Source organism: Otolemur garnettii, unplaced genomic scaffold (genome assembly GCF_000181295.1).
Source record: "Otolemur garnettii isolate 467f Iridium unplaced genomic scaffold, OtoGar3 scaffold00056, whole genome shotgun sequence".
NCBI lineage: Eukaryota > Metazoa > Chordata > Mammalia > Primates > Galagidae > Otolemur > Otolemur garnettii.
In genome coordinates this window covers 45,131-63,164 of record NW_003852451.1, presented here as the reverse complement: position 1 = coordinate 63,164, position 18,034 = coordinate 45,131, and the positions used below count along the sequence as shown (strand labels likewise).

The window sequence follows — 18,034 nt, the reverse complement described above, 5'->3', positions numbered from 1 at the left end:
AGAGTACCATGGCATCACAGCTCACAGCAACCTCCAACTCTTGGGCTTAAGTGATTCTCTTGCCTCAGCCTCCCAAGTAGCTGGAACTACAGGTGCCCACCACAATGCCTCGCTATTCTTTTGTTGTGATTGTGATTGTTGTTTAGCAGGCCCGGGCTGGGTTCGAACCCACCAGCCCCAGTGTATTTGGCTGGCACCCTAACCATTGAGATACAGGCACTGAGCCATGCTGTGAGTTGTTTTGAATGTTGAGAGTTAGGAGCTGCTGGGAGTTATCGGAGTTGCTGGTTTGGGAGCTATTGTGAGTTGCTGGGAGTTGTTAGTTGTTGTTGAAAGTGTTGGGAGATGTTGGTTGTGAGTTGTCAGTGTTGTGAGTTGCTGGGAATTGACTGCTGGGAGTTACTGGGAGCTGTTGTGAGTTCCTAGGATCTGTTGGGAATTGTTAGGAATTGCTGGGATTGTTAGTAGATGGGAGATGGGAGTTGGGAGTTGTTGGGAGTTGCTGGAATCTTTTGCAAGTTGTTGGGAGTGCTAGGATCTCCTGAGAGTTTCTGTGAGTTGTGAATGTTGAGTACTTGGGAGTTGCAGTGAATGGTGGGAGTTGCTAGGAATGTTGGGAGTTGCTGAGAGTATAGTGGGTTGTTGTGAATTGCTGGGAGTTCTTGGGAGTTGCTGCAAACTGTTGAGAGCTGCTATGAGGGTTGGAAGTTGTGAGGTGTTGGAAGTTGCTGGAGTTCTTGGGAGTTTTGGGGAGCTGCTGTGAGTTATTGTGAGTGTTGGGAGTTGCTGGAAGTTTTGGGAGTTTTGACTTGTTCAGAGTTGCTGGGAGTTCTTGGGAGTTTCCAGGGTACCAGCACACACTTGCCCAGCAGGGGTTGCTCACTGTCCCCACATGAGCCACTTGCCACTCCAGTAAGCTACATGCAGCATGGCTCTCCCCTATCTCCCGCCATGCCTAGGACAGTACCATGAACTGAGTAACATCACGGGACCCCACAACGTAGCACTAGTGACACTGAAGGTATCTCCAAGAAGCAGAGAAGTTGTGACATTATAAGAAAAGTTCAATCGGTTGACATGCACGGCAGTTTAAGGTCCATAGCTGCAAGTGCCACCATTTCAGACAATTCACTTTGTAAACAAAACGGATGGCAAAAATTTATAGCATTAACAAAAACAAGACAGTACTATAAATACAGCTTCTCTTCCTTATGATTTTTATAACATTTTCCATATCATTTTCCTAATAACTATTTTCTCTAGTTTATTGCAAAATATAGTATATAATACATATGACATACAAGGTATGTATTAACTGTTTACGTTCTCAATGAGGCAAATAGTAGTTAACTCTTTAAGGAGTCAAAAGTTACACACGGGGTGGTGGCTCTTGCCTGTGATCTCAGTACTCTGGGAAGCCAAGGCAATCACTTGAGCCCAGGAGTTCAAGACCAGCCTGAGCAAGAGTGAGATCCTGTCTCTGTTTAAAAAATAGAACAAAATAACTAGCTAGGCATTGTGGTGGGTGCCTGTAGTCCCAGCTACTATGGAGGCTGAGGATTGTTTGAGCCCATGAGTTATTATAAGCTACAAGACCATGGCACTTTACTCAGTGGGACAAAGTAAAAATGCTGCTTCAAAAGAAAAAAATTATATGGATATTTATGACTGCTCAGGGGGTCAGCACCCTAATCCTTATGTTGTTCATGGGTCACCTACACACCTGGGTGACAATACAAAATTAAGCACACAGAAATGGCTATGGGGAAAAAAGGCATTTTTAGGACCTTCAGATAAGACATCAAGAGGCAAACTGAAAACTAACACTGCAGACGTCAGAGCCATGAGGATAAAAGGAAATATCAAAGCCACGGGAGTAGGAACGGACTGACAGGATAGTAGTTAGAGCACACAGAGCAGGACGGGAAGGTCTGAGTCAGCAAATCAGGGAAACAAACTCAGCAGAAATTTAGGAGAAAGCCTTTCTGTCTCCACTTGATGAAGAGGATAACTGGGAGGAAGGCATTGCTCACAAACAGGACAGGCAGGGTGTGGTGCCATTACCTGGTTATCAAGTAGGGGCTGCAGCATGGCACTCGCTGAGCCTCCAGCCTTGAAGGAATCTCTCTGGTAGGATCCCACTGGGTCAAAGCTGTACACGGCTCCCTTCCCTTAAAGAAGAAAACAGTCTCCATGAGATGTCACCTGGTCATAACCCCAAAACACAGTAAATATAAACCCAGTCAAAATGTGACACCATATACAGAATGGACTACTGACTTGGTTAAAATTTCAGCTAACAGAACACAGTCATAGCTGTGCACAGGTGACAGGCAGACCACAGTGCCCCAGAGGAGGCAAACAGTCACTGCTACACAGGCAAGATGTAGAAGTCAGGCTGGCACCTGTGGCTCAGTGAGTAGGGTGCCAACCCCATATACTGAGGGTGGTGGGTTTTGGCCCCGGGCCAAACTGCAACAAAAAAATAGCTGGACGTTGTGGTGGGTGCTTGTAGCCCCAGCTACTCGGGAGACTGAGGCAAGAGAATTGCCTAAGCCCAGGAGGTTGCTGTGAGCTGTGTGACACCATGGTACTCTACCAAGGGCGATAAAGTGAGACTCTGTCTCTACCAAAAAAAAAAAAAAGAAGTAGAAGTCACTGGGGCACAGGTGACAGTCACTGGACATCATTATGATCGCATAGGTGACACCCACGCTACTGCTACTTAGGGTAACCACCACCTAGAGCAGTCATCAACTTGTATGCAGTAAGAGAATCTTAAGCGTGCCACAATTTTTTTTTTTTTTTTTGAGACAGAATCTCACTTTGTTGCCCTTGGTAGAGTGCCATGGCATGATAGCTCACAACAACCTCTAACTCTTGAGCTTAACTGATTCTCTTGCCTCAGCCTTCCGAGTAGCTGGGACTACAGGTACCCCCTACAATGCCTGGCAATTTTTAGAGATGAGGTCACACTCTGGCTCAGACTGGTCTCCAACCATCATCTCAGGCAAGCCACCCGCCTCGGCCTCCCAAATTGCTGAGATTACAGGCATGAGCCACAGCACCAAGCCCGCCGCAAAAATTTTTAAAGATCATTAAGTATATTATTTTTGAAAGAAATTCAAAAGCACAGTTAAGTATATGTTTGTTTTTTTACTTTTTTTGTTCAACATAATTTAAGTGTGCCACAGTAATTTATAGGTTTAAGTGTGCCCTTGGATAAAAAAGCTTGAAAAACACTAACCTAGAGCTTGGAATGTGGTCAGAAGCAAGAGGCTCCACACCCTGTCACTCAATGCTATCTATGATCAACCCTCCCAACAGTTCTTTAAGATGTTTAAGCTAATGTCACCAATGACCATTCTGTGGCCCTACAATGTTATGTGGTTTCACAGATGCACTGGCTAATGGTCACAGGCTCTGAGTCTGACCATACTCCTAATGACATTCCTAAAAAATAAACTAGTGTAGTTTTGTACAGATTACACAGTTTTAAATTTTCCCAGTGCTAAATTATGTGAGCAACCACACGGAAAACTTTTTAAAGTACACTCTTTAGCGTCAGTACTATAAAAACCAATATACAATAAAAAAGGGATTTCAGAATAGAAATGCCACACAGGAAAGAACAGTTTGCTTAAAATGTAACCAGTTGTCTTGCACTACCAGAATTATAACCACTAATATCTGTGTAAGAAAAACAGGGTGTGAGTTCATCTAACAGAGAAATGTGTGCCTAGGGAAGTATGAATCACAAAATAAGTAAAATCATGCTTTTTGAAGAACAGCAGAATCTGTTGTTCAGATTCTGAACAACAAAATGTAAAAGTATGTACCTCAAGACCCAGTAACCTCACTTATGGAATAGAATTTATCCTACAAAAATTTTTATGTAAACACATACAGCAGTATGAAGGATAACACTGTTGTATTATTTAAAAGAGCCAAAAGTTACAAGCAACCTAAAAGCCATTAAGTTACCCACATAGTGGGAAGCTGAGCAGCATAAAGGCAAACCTAGGAGCCCATCTGCCAGGTGCAACCCTGCCTCCCCGTGAGGCCTGGTTAGGCTGTTTTCAGTTGTAAAACAGAAATACATATACAACCATCTCATAGGGTTGTGAGGTTGTAAGTTAACCTACATAAAGCATTTCCCAACACACTGTATGTTAGATGTACACTTAATATTTGGCAGTCTAGGAAGAGGAAGACTTCTACAGAGGCGGAGGTTGGAGGACACAACCACAAAACAAAGTAAAATGAAGAAAGTGCTATAATATGTATAGGACAATCCAATTTTTATTTGAAAGTCTGAGAAAACTGTACATATGTTTGTATAAACACAAAAAAAGTCTAGAGGCTGGGCATGGTAGCTCATGCCTGTAATCCCAGCACTTTGGGAGGCTAAGGGATTAGGATCCTTTGAGACCAGGAATTTGACACCAGCCTGGGCAACATACCAAGACTCTACCTCTACAAACAATAAAAATTAAAAAGTCCAGAACGATAAATAGAAAACTGTTGGTGGTTATTTTGAGCATAAGATCAGTGGCAAGGAAAGAGGGGAATAATGCTGTATGGTATGACCCTAGGAGGTGAGAGATAGGGACAGTCTGTCTACTGTCCATGGACAACTGCCATGGTTAGCTTTGCGTCTTTCTTCTACTGCAGAGTCATGGAGACTGGATTCCCTGGAGCACTGGAGCAAGACTATCTCAAAAACAAACAAACAAAATCCCCTAATTACTACAAATGACCTCTCAGACATCACTTCTAAGTGGTTTCTTGAATATTCAGAATCATATTTAGGTCAAGCTTCTTGAGGCCAGATTCCTTTACGTAAGATAAAAATGCTAACTTACTTCTAAGTTATGCAAAATCTTGAAAAGATAGTAACTGGCTGCTCAATGTTTGCTATTACAGTTTTAATACTCCACTTGTTTGGTGCCTTTGGATGTCAGCCATTTTCCTTTTAGCTTCAGTTTCTTCATCACTTTCATTAGCAGAAAATGAAGTTGTTGGGTCCAGGGTGTCCAACCTATAGCCCACAAGCCACATGCTGATTTTTGGAGGACTGTTCTGCCTATCTGTGGTATCTGTTTTGTGAAAAGTGTACACAGACCTTTTGTTTTGCATATCAGATATCAGTTGTGTTTGTGTATTTAATGTGTGGCCCAAAGCAACTCTTATTCTTGCAACTTGCAGCAGAGGAATAAAAAGGTTGGTGTTTGTGACTCTTTCCAAGTCCAGATAGAAATACATAAATCTAGGAAATGCAAACAACCTCCCCTGCCATCTTCCCGAAAGAAAAAATTCTACCTTCTTCATCAAGTCCACCAATGATGTTGTAGACATAGTATGGGAAGAAGCGCCTGGAGTACAGGATTGTGGACAGCATCGCAGCAATCGCCCCTGTAGTCATGGCCTTATTGTTGGAATGTTTATACATCTGCAATTATTGATAACAACACAATCTATTACAGATACAACAGTAACAGTATAAAGAATCAAATGCGGCTCGGCACCTGTGGCTCAAGCGGCTAAGGCGCCAGCCACATACACCTAAGGTGGCAGGTTCGAATCCAGTCCGAACCCGCCAAACAACAATAATGGCTGCAAACAAAAAATAGCCAGGCGTTGTGGCGGGTGCCTGTGGTCCCAGCTACTTGGGAGGCGGAGGCAGGAGACTCGCTTGAGCCCAGGAGTTGGAGGTTGCTGTGAGCAGTGAAGCCATGGCACTCTACCTAGGGTGACAGCTTGAGGCTCTGTCTCCAAAAAAAAAAAAAAAAAAAAAAAAAAGAATCAAATGCACACCTCAATGAATGGGAAAGCAAATCTGTTTCTTTCATAGATCAAAGAACAGAGTGAGATACTAAAATAAAATAACTTAATACCCCCTATGTTATTGGGGGTGATAAAAATTTTAAGTGAAAGAATGTAAGACACCCCTCAGCCCTCTGGCTTAAAGACTATTTTCTGGCTGGGCACAGTGGCTCATGCCTGTAATCCTAGCATTCTGGGAGGCTGAAGCAGGTGGACTGCCTGAGTTCCTGGGTTTAAGACCAGCTTGAGACAGAGAGAGACCCCATCTCTAAAAATAGCTGGGCGCTGTGGCAGGGATCTGTAGTCCCAGCTACTTGGGAGCCTAAAGTAAGAGAAATGCTCAAGCCCATGAGTTTGAGGTTGCTCTGAGCTATGACACCACAGCACTCTACCGAGGACAAAGTGAGTCAAAAAATTTAAAAAAGGCACTATTTTCACCCTTATCCCAGGTACTGCAAATTCAAGAGTAAATGTGCCGTAAACACAAAGAAATGGAATCACTCTAAGTGCCCATCAATTCACGAGTTGATATAAACGTACCATGGAGTACTACTCAGCCACAAAAAGAAATGAAATACTGTCTTTTGAAGCAACTTGGAACTGCAAACCATTACCCTAAGCAAAGTGTCTCAGGAGTGGAAAAGCAAACACCACATGTGGTCTAGTCAGTGGAAGCTAAACAAGGGGCACACTCGGGCACAGGTTAAGTCCCAGACCCAGATTAAGTCCCTCCCTTTGCAGAGCAAATCTCTGTGAGAATAGACGCACACACAGCACCCTCACTCTGCAAGACTATAACACAGGGCAGCGTCTCCTCTCACTCCTTAAAGCATCTACAGTGGAGAACACAGTGTCCAAAAAAGGACCTTAGGATACCACCACCATGATTCCATAATCCTAATTTACCATACCTTGGGAATCCTGAATTATCCAACTGATGGAGAAATTCTACAAAAATACAAACCTAAGACAGATTTAAGTTCCTCAGTTTTTGTTAACCACACAGCAAGCACCTACTTCAAAACCTTAAAAGCGACTGTGAATGAAAACTCTCCTGAGAGGCTAAACCATTTTACTAGTTTTTTTTTTTTTCCCAATGGAAGGTACGTAGACTACAATATCAATACATCTATAATGCAATTTTTTCTTTTACAGTTTCAACACTCCAAGAATATTTTTTGTTTTGTCTTTTTTTTTTTTAGACAGAGTCTCACTTTGTTACCTTTAGTGGAGTGCCGTAGAGTCACAGCTCACAGCAGCCTGAAACTCCTGGGATCAAGTGATTCTCCTACCTCACCAAGTAGCTGGGACTACAGGTACCTACCAGGATGCCTAGCTATTTTTAAAGACAAGGTCTCTCACTGGTTCAGGCTTGTCTTGAACCTGTGAGCTCAGGAAATCCACCTGCCTTGGCCTCCCAGAGTACTAGGATTACAGGTGTGAGCCACCTCACCCAGCCTTGTTTTGTTTTTGAGATAAGGTCTTGCTCTATCACCTTAGCTAGAGTGTAGTGATGTCATCATAGCTTACAGCAACCTCAAACTCCGGGGCTCAAATGATTCTTCTGCTTCAGCCATTGGAGCAGCCGGGATTATTTCTGTTCCAGCAACTATCATGGGGGTTACCTATCACATGTGGTCTTGGCACAGTGCATTGCTAAGTTTGATCATAATTTGGTTCTGTTTGTGAGAAAGTGCAGATGAAGTTTGCAAGGGACTAACCAAAACAGAATTGGTCAGCTTGTCTTCTGTCTATAAAGGTTAGCTTGTTCCTGACACAAAGCTGTCTACTAGGCAGACAGCAGGTTGTAACCCTTAGTTATATCAGAGAGAAAGGGTAGGCATTTTTAGGCTTTAACATATCAGGTTTACGGAGCTGGAACATATTCTTCTTAGCAAAGTATCTCAAGGATGGAAGAAAAAGTATCCAATGTACTCAGCCCTACTATGAAACTAAATTTACAGCTTTCATATGAAAGCTATAACAAAATTATAGCCCAAGAATATGGGGAAAGGGAAGAGGGAGGGGAAAGAAGGAGAGAAGATGGGTGGAAGGAGGGTGATTCATGGGACCACACCTGTGGTTCATCTTACAAGGGTACGTGTGAATCTTTCTAATTGCAGAATATAAATGTCTTAACATAACAACTAAGAAAATGCCATGAAGGCTATGTTAACCAGTTTGATAAAAATATTTCAAATTGTATATAAAATCAGCACACTGGCTCGGCGCCTGTGGCTCAAGTGGCTAAGGTGCCAGCCACATACACCTAAGGTGGTGGGTTCGAATCCAGCTCAGGCCCACTAAACAACAATGACGGCTGCAACCAAAAAATAGCCGGGCGTTGTGGTGGGCGCCTGTGGTCCCAGCTACTTGGAAGGCAGAGGCAGGAGGAGACTCACTTGAGCCCAGGAGTTGGAGGTTGCTGTGAACTGTGGTGCCATGGCACTCTACCCAGGGCAAGAGCTTGAGGCTCTGTATCAAAATAAATAAATAAATAAACAGCACACTGTACCCCATGACTGTGTTAATGTACACAGCTATGATTTAATAAAAATTAAAAAATAAATAAATAAAAATCACCAAAGAAAAAAATATATATCAGGCTTTGACAGTTTTTTGTCACCCAGAAGCCACCTACTGGCAGCACTTACCACATAAACTTTCTTAGAAACCTGCTCCATGTAATTCTCATGTCAGCCTGTATTCTTTGCAATTGTGTATATTATTTTATAGCATGGTGACTTGTTCTGACAGAGAATTGGTAAATCTTATTAGTAACAGACATTACACTTAGGTACTAAAGGGGTTCATGGTGTACCCAAAGAAGAGACAGGGAGAGGTTCAGGTCAGGTTTAAGGAAAAGGACGGAGAGCCCCCTGGGCAGGGCAAAGATGGCATCTGCACCGACAGCAGTGGGAGGCCTATTTTTGTATTGGGCATAGCAGGAGGAAGATCCCATAGCTTTCTAGTGAGCTAGGGACTCTTGGGATGGGATCAGATAGGCCTTTCATTGGAGGAGGAGGAAGAAGGCAAAGGGGTTGTGTGGGTCCACATGAGGTCCTCAAAACAAGTACAAGGTCAGTGAGTAAAACATAAATCACTGGGTAGCAAAAATTACTTGAGCATAAAGAATTTTCTTACAAACATAGCTAACATTTATTGAGCCCTAACTACATTTAAGGAGTTGAAGTATTTTCAAAACAACTCTGAGATAAAGGCAGTAGGCCATTAAAAACATGAGTGTAAAATTAAGAAAACAACCTTAGGCAACACACGCTTGTCCACAGATGACATAGCCAGTGGTAAGGTGACATCAAGGTGCACCTCCATCAGTGGTGAGCCAGCACCATACATGGTTTGTCAGTATAAGTGCTTTACACATAAATAAGAAACTGACTGGGTGTGGTGGCTCACACCTGTGATCCCAGTACTCTGGGCATAGATCACTTGAGCTCACAAGTTCAAGACCAGCCTGAGCAAGGGTGAGAACCATCCCCCCCAAATCTCTACTAAAAATGAAAAACTGAGGCAACAGGATCACTGGAGTCCAGGAGTTTGAGGTTGCTGTGAGCTATGATGATGCCATAGTGCTCTACGAAGGGTGACAGAGTGTGACTATGTATCAAAAAAAAGAGAAGAAAAGAAATAAGGAGGTTGATTTTTCTCTCTGGCTATTAAAAAGGAGACATCCACAGGTACATGTTTAAACTGTGGGATACTACACTGATTTAACCAGAGGACCTGGGATTGATTCTATGCAGGTTCTGCTGATTTCTGCTAGTGGGCTTAAACTCATGCAAATGTGTGTCCGATCTTCTGCTACTTCAAAGAAGACTTTATACCTTAGCCGTTTTCCCCATAATGTTGACATGTGTTAATGTTGTTCTCCTTTGTTTTTCTTCCCCAACCAAAAATCTATATTTTAAAATAGTCTTTTTAGCCAGGAGTTGTGGCGGGCACCTGTAATCCCAGCTACTTGGGAGACTGAGAGTTTGAGGTTGCTATGAGCTGTGATGCCACAGCACTCTACCCAGGGCGACACAGTGAGGCTGTCTCAAAAAAAAAAAAAAAAAAACCAAGCACCCACATTTGCTCATTTACCAGTTAAGTAATCATGTAGGTAAAAAACATTTTAGGAATGATGTGTATTATGGTTAACTCACTGTTCTTTATTAGCAACAGATTTTTGTCTTCTATTTTATAAGACAGACTACTTTAAATTAATTAAAAAAGAAGTATATATTTTTGTCTACTAATTCCTACTATTTCTAAAGCATGCATTAGGAATCATTGTATAAATATGCCAATAAACTTTGATGACATCAAAGTCATGTAAGTAAATGTCCTAAAAAGGTACTAACAATTGATGAATATGAAATTATTTCAACACATTCAAAAAACAAGTTTGAGTTAAATAAATGCATTATATACTCCAATGACTATAACATCATTTGTAAGTGTAATTAACCTCAAGTGTTATTCACAAATAGGCAAAACAAAACATGATTCTCCCTGAAGCCTTCCAGATGATGGGAGTTAATGGTGTTTGTTATGCCTTTTTCCTGGCTTATTCCTTCATACCCCTGCTCATGCATTCTGCCAGCTAAGAGCACAACACTGCAAAAAGGAAAAGCTCAGCTGATGACAATCCAGACCAAGTACTGGTCTTCAACCCTGCCTAGGCTCTGTCCCCTGCCACAGAAATCAGATTGTTCCATTTCCGAGGGAAGAGTATCTTCAGAATACCCGCTTTGGGGCTGGGTATGGTGGTTTACACCTGTAATCCCAGTATTCTGGGAGGCCGAGGTGGGTGGATCGCTTGAGCTCAGGAGTTTGAGACAAGCCTGAGCAAGAGTAGGATCTCATCTCTACTAAAAATAGAAAAACTAGCCAGTGCCATGGTGAACAGCTATAGACCCAGCTATATAGGAGGCTAAGGCAGGAGAACTGCTTAAGATCAGGAGTTTGAGGTTGCTATGAGCTATGATGCCATGACACTCTACCCAGGGCACAGAATGAGACTGTCTCAGAAAAAAAAAAAAAAAAGATAACCCCTTTCCGACAACCTCTAAAGGGGTAGAAAACCCTTTCTATGGAGCAGAAATTCTAACAAATATAATGTGCTGAAACTTCGTATCATGCTGCTTTAATAATCCTACAACAAAGGCATCATTTCATTTCTAAAATACATTATGGTCTCACCTGCTAACCTAGCACCCTTCTAATTATTCTGAGCAACAGTCATGCCAAAGGCATAAAAGAATCTTGGGAATTTTTTTTGGGGGGGGGGTGACAGGCTCTCTCTCTGTCACCCCAGCTAGAGAGCAGGGCCATCATCATAGTTCATAGCAACATCCAATTTCTAGACTCAAATGATCCTCCTGCCTCAGCCTCCTGAGTGGCTAGGACTATAGGTATAACACCAAGCTAATTCTTTTTTTTTTTTTTTTTCTGAGACAGAGTCTCAAGCTGTCACCCTGGGTAGAGTGCCGTGGCATCTCCCAGCTCACAGTAACCTCAAACTCTTGGGCTTAAGTGATTCTCTTGCCTCAGGCTCCCAAGTAGCTGGGACTACAGGCACACACCACAACACCCAGGTATTTTTTTTTTTCCTTTGGTTGTCATTGTTGTTTGGCAGACCCAGGCTGGAGTTGAATCCGTCAGCTCCAGTGTATGTGGCTGGTGCCCTATGAGCTGAGCTGCAGGTGCCAAGCTTTTTTTTTTTTTGGCAAAGACAAAGTCTTGCTCTTGCTCAGGCTGCTCTCGAACTCTCGACCTCAAGTAATCCTCCTACTGTAGCCTCCTAAAGTGCTAGGCTTACAGGCGTGCACCATCACACCTGGCCTGATACTAATTTTCAATAATGTAGTCATATTCAAAAACATCTACCTTTAATCTGGCTTCAATAATCTTTGTCAGGGTAAGACAGTCTCCATGAAAACCGCTGCATCCAATGACTGTTTTGTCTGTTCTGTAAAAAGCACATTTCAGGAAATTGAGTTGGTCAGACAGTAAAGCAAATCATGGGTAATTTTAAATTTAAAACTACTACCATTATTCCCTAAATGGTAACAGAACAACTAGCCACTCCTTTTAGGGTTGGAGGAGAGGATGTATTCCTACACCTCACTCCTTACATTTAATGAATTATAGTTAGATCAAAGACTTCAGGAAAAAAACACAAATATATTACATAAATATAATGAAGAAAACACAGGTAAATTTTTTACTATCTTGGGCTGGAAAAGACAGATTTCAACATAACACAAGACAAAGGTCACACAGAAAAAATTTATAAATTTGACTACTTAAAAACTTATACAAAAAAAAAATACAGGGAACAGCTTTAAGAAACTAGGAAAATAAATGGTAGCACACAAGACTGAAGGCTAGTTTTACTTTCCATAGTCTACAAAAGATTCCTATGAATAAGGAAACCATTAACAATATAGTGAAAAGATGGGTAATATTCTACACATAGACAATTCACAGGAAATAGACAGTCATCATAAACATAAGAGCTTCTATGTCACTCAAAAATTCAAAGCTAAACAAGACACAACTTCAGCCAGTTAGACTGGCTAATAATAACCAAAGCTAGTGAGGTTGATTTATGAATGACTCACAAACCGTATTTGTCATACCAGAGGGAAAAGGCATCGCTGAGGGCCACCACTTGCAGTCCCTGATCTACCTCCCAGCCCACTGCACAGCACTGACCTCTAATTTCCCATAAGGTTTCCCACTTCCACTACCAAGATGAGTTGGCAATACCAAGAGAAGAGCAAATCTTAGAACTCAAGATGCATCTCCCAAATACCCAGCTACATCTAAAGAATGGGATTTTTCTTGCAAAGAATAAAGTCTCAAACAGGTGGGTAAGAGGCAGACTTGGCTCCAGTCAGCCGCAAAGTACATTGGATAAAGGATATATAGGTATTTGTTAATGTCATATTGTTCTCTATACCTGAAGTATTTCATAAAAAAAAAAAAAAAAAGTATTTCACTTCGGCAGCAAACATACTAAAATAGAATGTTACAAAGAAGAGCAAAAACTTGCATTAGATGATATCCACAGTTATGTTTTTAGATTTTATTTGCAATATTTACTACTTTCAAATTATACAAATTACCTCTTAGAAAAGACAAAAAGGTAGAAGAGCCTTATAAAATTAATGAATATGGCCGGGCATGGTGGCTCATGCCTATAATTTCAGCACTTGAGAGGCTGAGGCTAGTGGATTGCCTGAGCTTACAGGTTTAAGACCAGCCTGGGCCAGAGTGAGACCTTGTCTCTAAAAATAGCTGGGTGTTGCGCCAGGCGCCTGTAGTCCCAGTTACTTGGGAGTCTGAGGCAAGAGAATCGCTTGAACCCAAGAGTTTGAGGTTTCTGTGAGATATGACACCACGGCACTCTACCCACGGATTTAAAATGAGACTCTGTCTCCAAAAAGAAAAAGAAAGAAAGAAAGAAAATTAATGAATAGGAGAGAGTAGCATCAAAATACAGAAGTAGAAAGGAAGGATATTTTGAAGATGAGGCCATCTTCAATTGGTTTTTAGGTGAAAATGTGGGCCATCCCCAGAACTAGGTGAGCAGACACAGCTGTCCTTTCTTCACCAACTCCCTATGGTACCACAGGCCTTGTCCAGAGGCCCTAAACCTCATCCAGTCCTATTCCCACTGCAATTTAGATGCATCCAGCTTTTGTGACTTAGGCATTAATAACCATTTATAAGCTTTGCCAAAACAGTTAAATACAAACTACTGCTAATCTTCAATATATATTTAGGTGATTTGTATACACATTTTTTCTTTTAGTACATACAGCTTTACTTTCATGTTCAGGAAAAAATCTCTGTTAAGGTTCTTTGCCTCACAGAACCCAGAAAACTTTAGTCACTAGCCGACTGAAAATGTGAGCTATGGGTCTAATTGCTTAAGATAGTGGTTCTCAACCTTCCTAATGCCACAAACCTTTAATACAGTCCAAAGGGGTTGTGACCCACAGGTTGAGAACTGCTGGCTTAGGATATGTCTAAATTGAATGCTTCAGGTAAAAGCAGGGGAGGTCTTTAAAATCCACTTAATGGGATTACTGGTGCTATAGTGTGAATGTGTGTCCTCTCCAAAACTTATGTTGAAATTTATTGCCATTGTGATGGTTTAACAGGTGGGACCCTTAAGAGGTATTTAGGTCATGAAGGCTCTGCCCTCATAGTTGGAAATGAAGTGGGCTGGCCCCTCTCCTCACTCTCTCCACAATGTGACAGTGTGGAGACATAGCAGGACAGCCCTGGCCAGCTGCTGGACCCTCAAGCATGGACTTCTTGGCCTCTAGAACTGTGAGCCAACAAATTTCTGGTCATTATAAATTCCCCAGTCTATGTTTTCTTTTATAGTAGCACAAAACAGATTAAGAAAAATGGATGGAAAGATGTGATAAAGTAATTACAGTAAAACATTGATGCAAAAATCTAAGGTGACAGCACAGGAATGTTCACTGTGAAATGCTTTTCTATTATTGTATATTTGAAATTTTTCATGATAAAATGCTGAGGTAAAACATTTAGCTTCATAAGCACTGGTAGTATCTAGGTAAGGCACATATTAACACTGCACACTGAATTATTAAGAAACATCAACCTACAAAATTGTTGTATAGCAAAAATGCAAGATAAGCTCTCAAGGACAACCGAGAAACTAATGAAACAATATGTTTAGAACTGTAATCTCTTACAGCATCAAGTCATCAGAAAGGCACGGTGAAATGTGTCCCTAGAATGTTTACTTACAATTTGTAACATTTGGGGCTATCTCGGGTATGAATCGAAAACCCTTCACTCAATCGAGTATCAGAAGCAACAATTGAAAAATCTTCTCCAGCAATCGCCAATACAGTACTGCAGGAAAGAGAAAGAAAATTCATTCTTCAGGATAGTAATCCTCTCTCTACAAATAAGAGAATGCTCCAGAGAACAAACCAGGATAAAATACACTTAATGTAAAAAAGAACAGCATTCAATTGGAAGAGGAAGATTAGTGGGAGAGAAAGGCCTCTTGGCTATAAGCCATCCCCAAGGAAATCATAAGCTTAATCAGGGCAAAGGCTCTTTGGCAGGAAATAATTGAAAAGCCACCAAATCATCATCAAAAATTAAATACCTACTTGTGCAAAGTTCTGATAATACAGAACCGTGTCTATTCTCTTGATGACCAGGTATGGACAGTAGTACAATAACAAAAGCTACTTGAGTTCATAGAAAAGGTTAATTTTTTTCATGTCTTTATATGCAAGTCTTTATATAAATCTAGCCCTTGAAGTATTTGCTGAGAAGAGAACAAAGAGTAAATTTTTCCCTTTGAGTTGTGTAATTAATAAGCAATTACTGAAGAGAATCACAGCATTAACTCCAAAAGCAGACAGTCTAGGTTCTAATTCTGGCTCTCCCACTTAGCAGCTATAAGGCTGTAGGTAAGTTACTTCTCAAAACCTCAACATCCTTATATACAATAGAGATCAGAATAGGAGCCACCTTCTTAGAGTGTTGCAAGGATTAAATGAGTAAAGTTCTTCTAACAGTTATAAGTTCTTCTAACCAGCATATAACTGGTCCTTTAAGTCTATTGAGTATTAGGTATGCCTGCTGTGGCCTCACAGTGTAGTGACTAAGCACATGGGCTCTGGGATTACCTGAGTCAGAGACTTACTCTTGATACTTAATAGCTGTGTCACCTTGAACAAACTCTCCAAGTTGAAGTTGATAATGACAGTACTGCCTGTGTTGTAGGGTGATTGTGAGGATTAAATGACATAATTCACATAAAATAACAAGCATAGTGCCTCACAGAATCTGAGCACTTAGAAAACTTTAGTCACTATTTTTACTGAGGTGGGATTTGTGCTAAAGCTTTGAAGTAGAAAAGGATGGCATTCCTGATAAATACACAGAGCAAAGGGCAACAGGTAATAATTCAAATACAGTAGAACTTCTGTAAATTGACTACTCAAGGGACTGAAACTAACTGGTCAACTACAGAGGTGGCCAGCATAAGGAACTAGGCTTCCTGCACTGATACCCACATGTGGTGCATGTGCAGTCTGTGAAAACTAAGTCACCTTAAGGAGATAGTCAATGTAAGCTATGGAGGTGGTAAGCTATGGAGGGTCCTCTGTACTACATTCAAGTAACTTATTCAGGTGGCCTTTTTTGTGTAAGTAAGCACCGGGACATAAGGTTTATGTGATGTACATGATTCTTACTGCAGAAGATCCCAAATGGCAAACTAAAGATTTTGGAATTTTAGCAAGGAACCCTGAAGGTTATCTGAGCAATAATGAGAAAAGTTCCACTCACAAAGTGGGGTTTTAAGAAGTCTACTCTAATAATGACATAATGTGAAACAGGATAGAAACACTGTTCCAATAAGCCTAGTGTAGATAGGTAAGGAGCAGGGCAAACAGGAGGAAACAGGTAAATCCAAACATCATCACAAATACACAAAACAGACATGGTTTTCTATCTACCCAAAAGTGTTAGGAACTGGTAAAACCAATTATGACATCTAAGATTTTAAACTTGGATGAGTACAATGATGGCATAATAAAGAGTATTTTAAAGGAGAGTATATAGAAATAATTAGCGTGCTTTTGGTTTTGTTAATTTAATTGGTAAAATATCACCACTACTTTAATTTATGGTTCTTCATTGTCAAGAGTCTTTTTTTTAGAAACAGAGTCTCACTTTATGACTCTGCCCTCGGTAGAGTGCTGTAATGTCACAGCTCACAGCAACCTCCCGCTCCTGGGCTTAGGCGATTCTCTTGCCTCAGCCTCCTGAGTAGTGTAGCTGGGACTACAGGTGCCCGCCACAACGCCTAGCTATTTTTTTGTTGTTGCAGTTTGGCCGGGGCGGGTTCGAACCGCCACCCTCGGTATATCGGGCTGGCGCCCTACCCACTGAGCCACAGGCACCGCCCAAGTCAAGATTCACCCGAAAAACCAGGGCTGTACTAAGCAAGCCCGAGCAAGGCGGGCATGCAGAGGGAAACACAGGCGAGACGGCTGCACGGAGACTCGCCCCGCGCGGACAGGGCCAGGGCAGCACCTTTCCCGCCAGGAGCCCACAGGCCTAAGCACAGACATGAGAGGGCTAAAGTGAAAGCGGCGGCTCCCCTGGGCTTTACCCTCCGTTGAAAGCGTAGGGCGAAAAGCGCAGCTGCAAAGGGCCGGCGGCACTGTGCGGCTCCATGCCCTGATATTTCTGCCCCGACCCGAGTAAGCAGCGGCAGGACTCAGTATCGCGCGGCGGCGGCAACAGAGGCGGCGGCGACGGCGGCGGCTCCTGCTGTCTCACAGCTAGATGGCGGCTGGGCCGGATGTGACGCCAATTCCGCTCCTCTCCCTCCCTCTCTAGCTCGTGCTCGTCGTTGTTCTTGGATTTAGCGCCCCCGCCTGGCCGGTTGCTGAGAGGGTGCTATGTGTTCCAAGAAAGCCAACCGAGATATACAGATTTCTTTCTTTCTTTTTTTTTTTGAGACAGAGCCTCAAGCGGTTCCCCTGGGTAGAGAACTGTGACATCACAGCTCACAGCAACCTCCAGCTGCTGGGCTCAAGCGAGTCTTCTGCCTCAGCCTCCCAAGTAGCTGGGACCACAGGCGCCCACCACAACACCTGGCTATTTTTTGGTTGCAGCGTCATTGTTGTTTGGCAGGCCTGAGCTGGATTCAAACCTGCCAGCTCAGGTGTATGTGGCTGGCGCCTTAGACACTTGAGCCACAGGTGCCAAGCCTGGTATATATCTTTATAGTCTATAGTTTCACATTTGATCCTCACAACTCACTGAAAAGAAGATATTCCAGTAATATTAATTTAACAAGAAACTGTTTAGGACCTACTCTGAAAGAAAACTTTACTGGGTGCTAAATCCATCATTGTCATAAAAAGGACTTGTTCTTTTCCGTCCCAGAGCTAGTGAGGAAGTTAGACAAACAGTGAGCAAACACACGCAGGGAAGGACACACGACATGAGGGCATCAGACTAAAGAACTTAATTGAACAGGGTGGTTAAGGATTGGCTTTCTGCAGAGGCAACATTTAAGTTAAGATCTATAAAATGGCTCGGGGCCTGTGGCTCAAGGGGCTAAGGCATCAGCCACATACACCTAAGGCGGCGGGTTCGAATCCAGCCCGGGCCCACCAAA

The 18,034-nt window shown here is 42.2% G+C and overlaps 1 protein-coding gene across 1 annotated transcript in view; it reads right to left on the bottom strand.

Moving 5' to 3' along the window:
* Positions 1-17,140, bottom strand: part of PSMB1 (proteasome subunit beta 1) — a 19,987-nt gene extending 2,847 nt beyond the window's left edge. Inside the window, exons 1-5 of the mRNA XM_012806730.2 lie at positions 17,018-17,140; positions 14,626-14,733; positions 11,719-11,800; positions 5,323-5,452; positions 2,065-2,171 (exon numbers count right to left, since the gene is read on the bottom strand). Coding sequence (XP_012662184.1) covers positions 2,065-2,171; positions 5,323-5,452; positions 11,719-11,800; positions 14,626-14,733; positions 17,018-17,082 — 492 coding nt within the window. The 5' untranslated portion in view covers positions 17,083-17,140. The remainder of the gene's footprint in view (positions 1-2,064; positions 2,172-5,322; positions 5,453-11,718; positions 11,801-14,625; positions 14,734-17,017) is intronic.
* Positions 17,141-18,034: the final 894 nt, after the last annotated feature.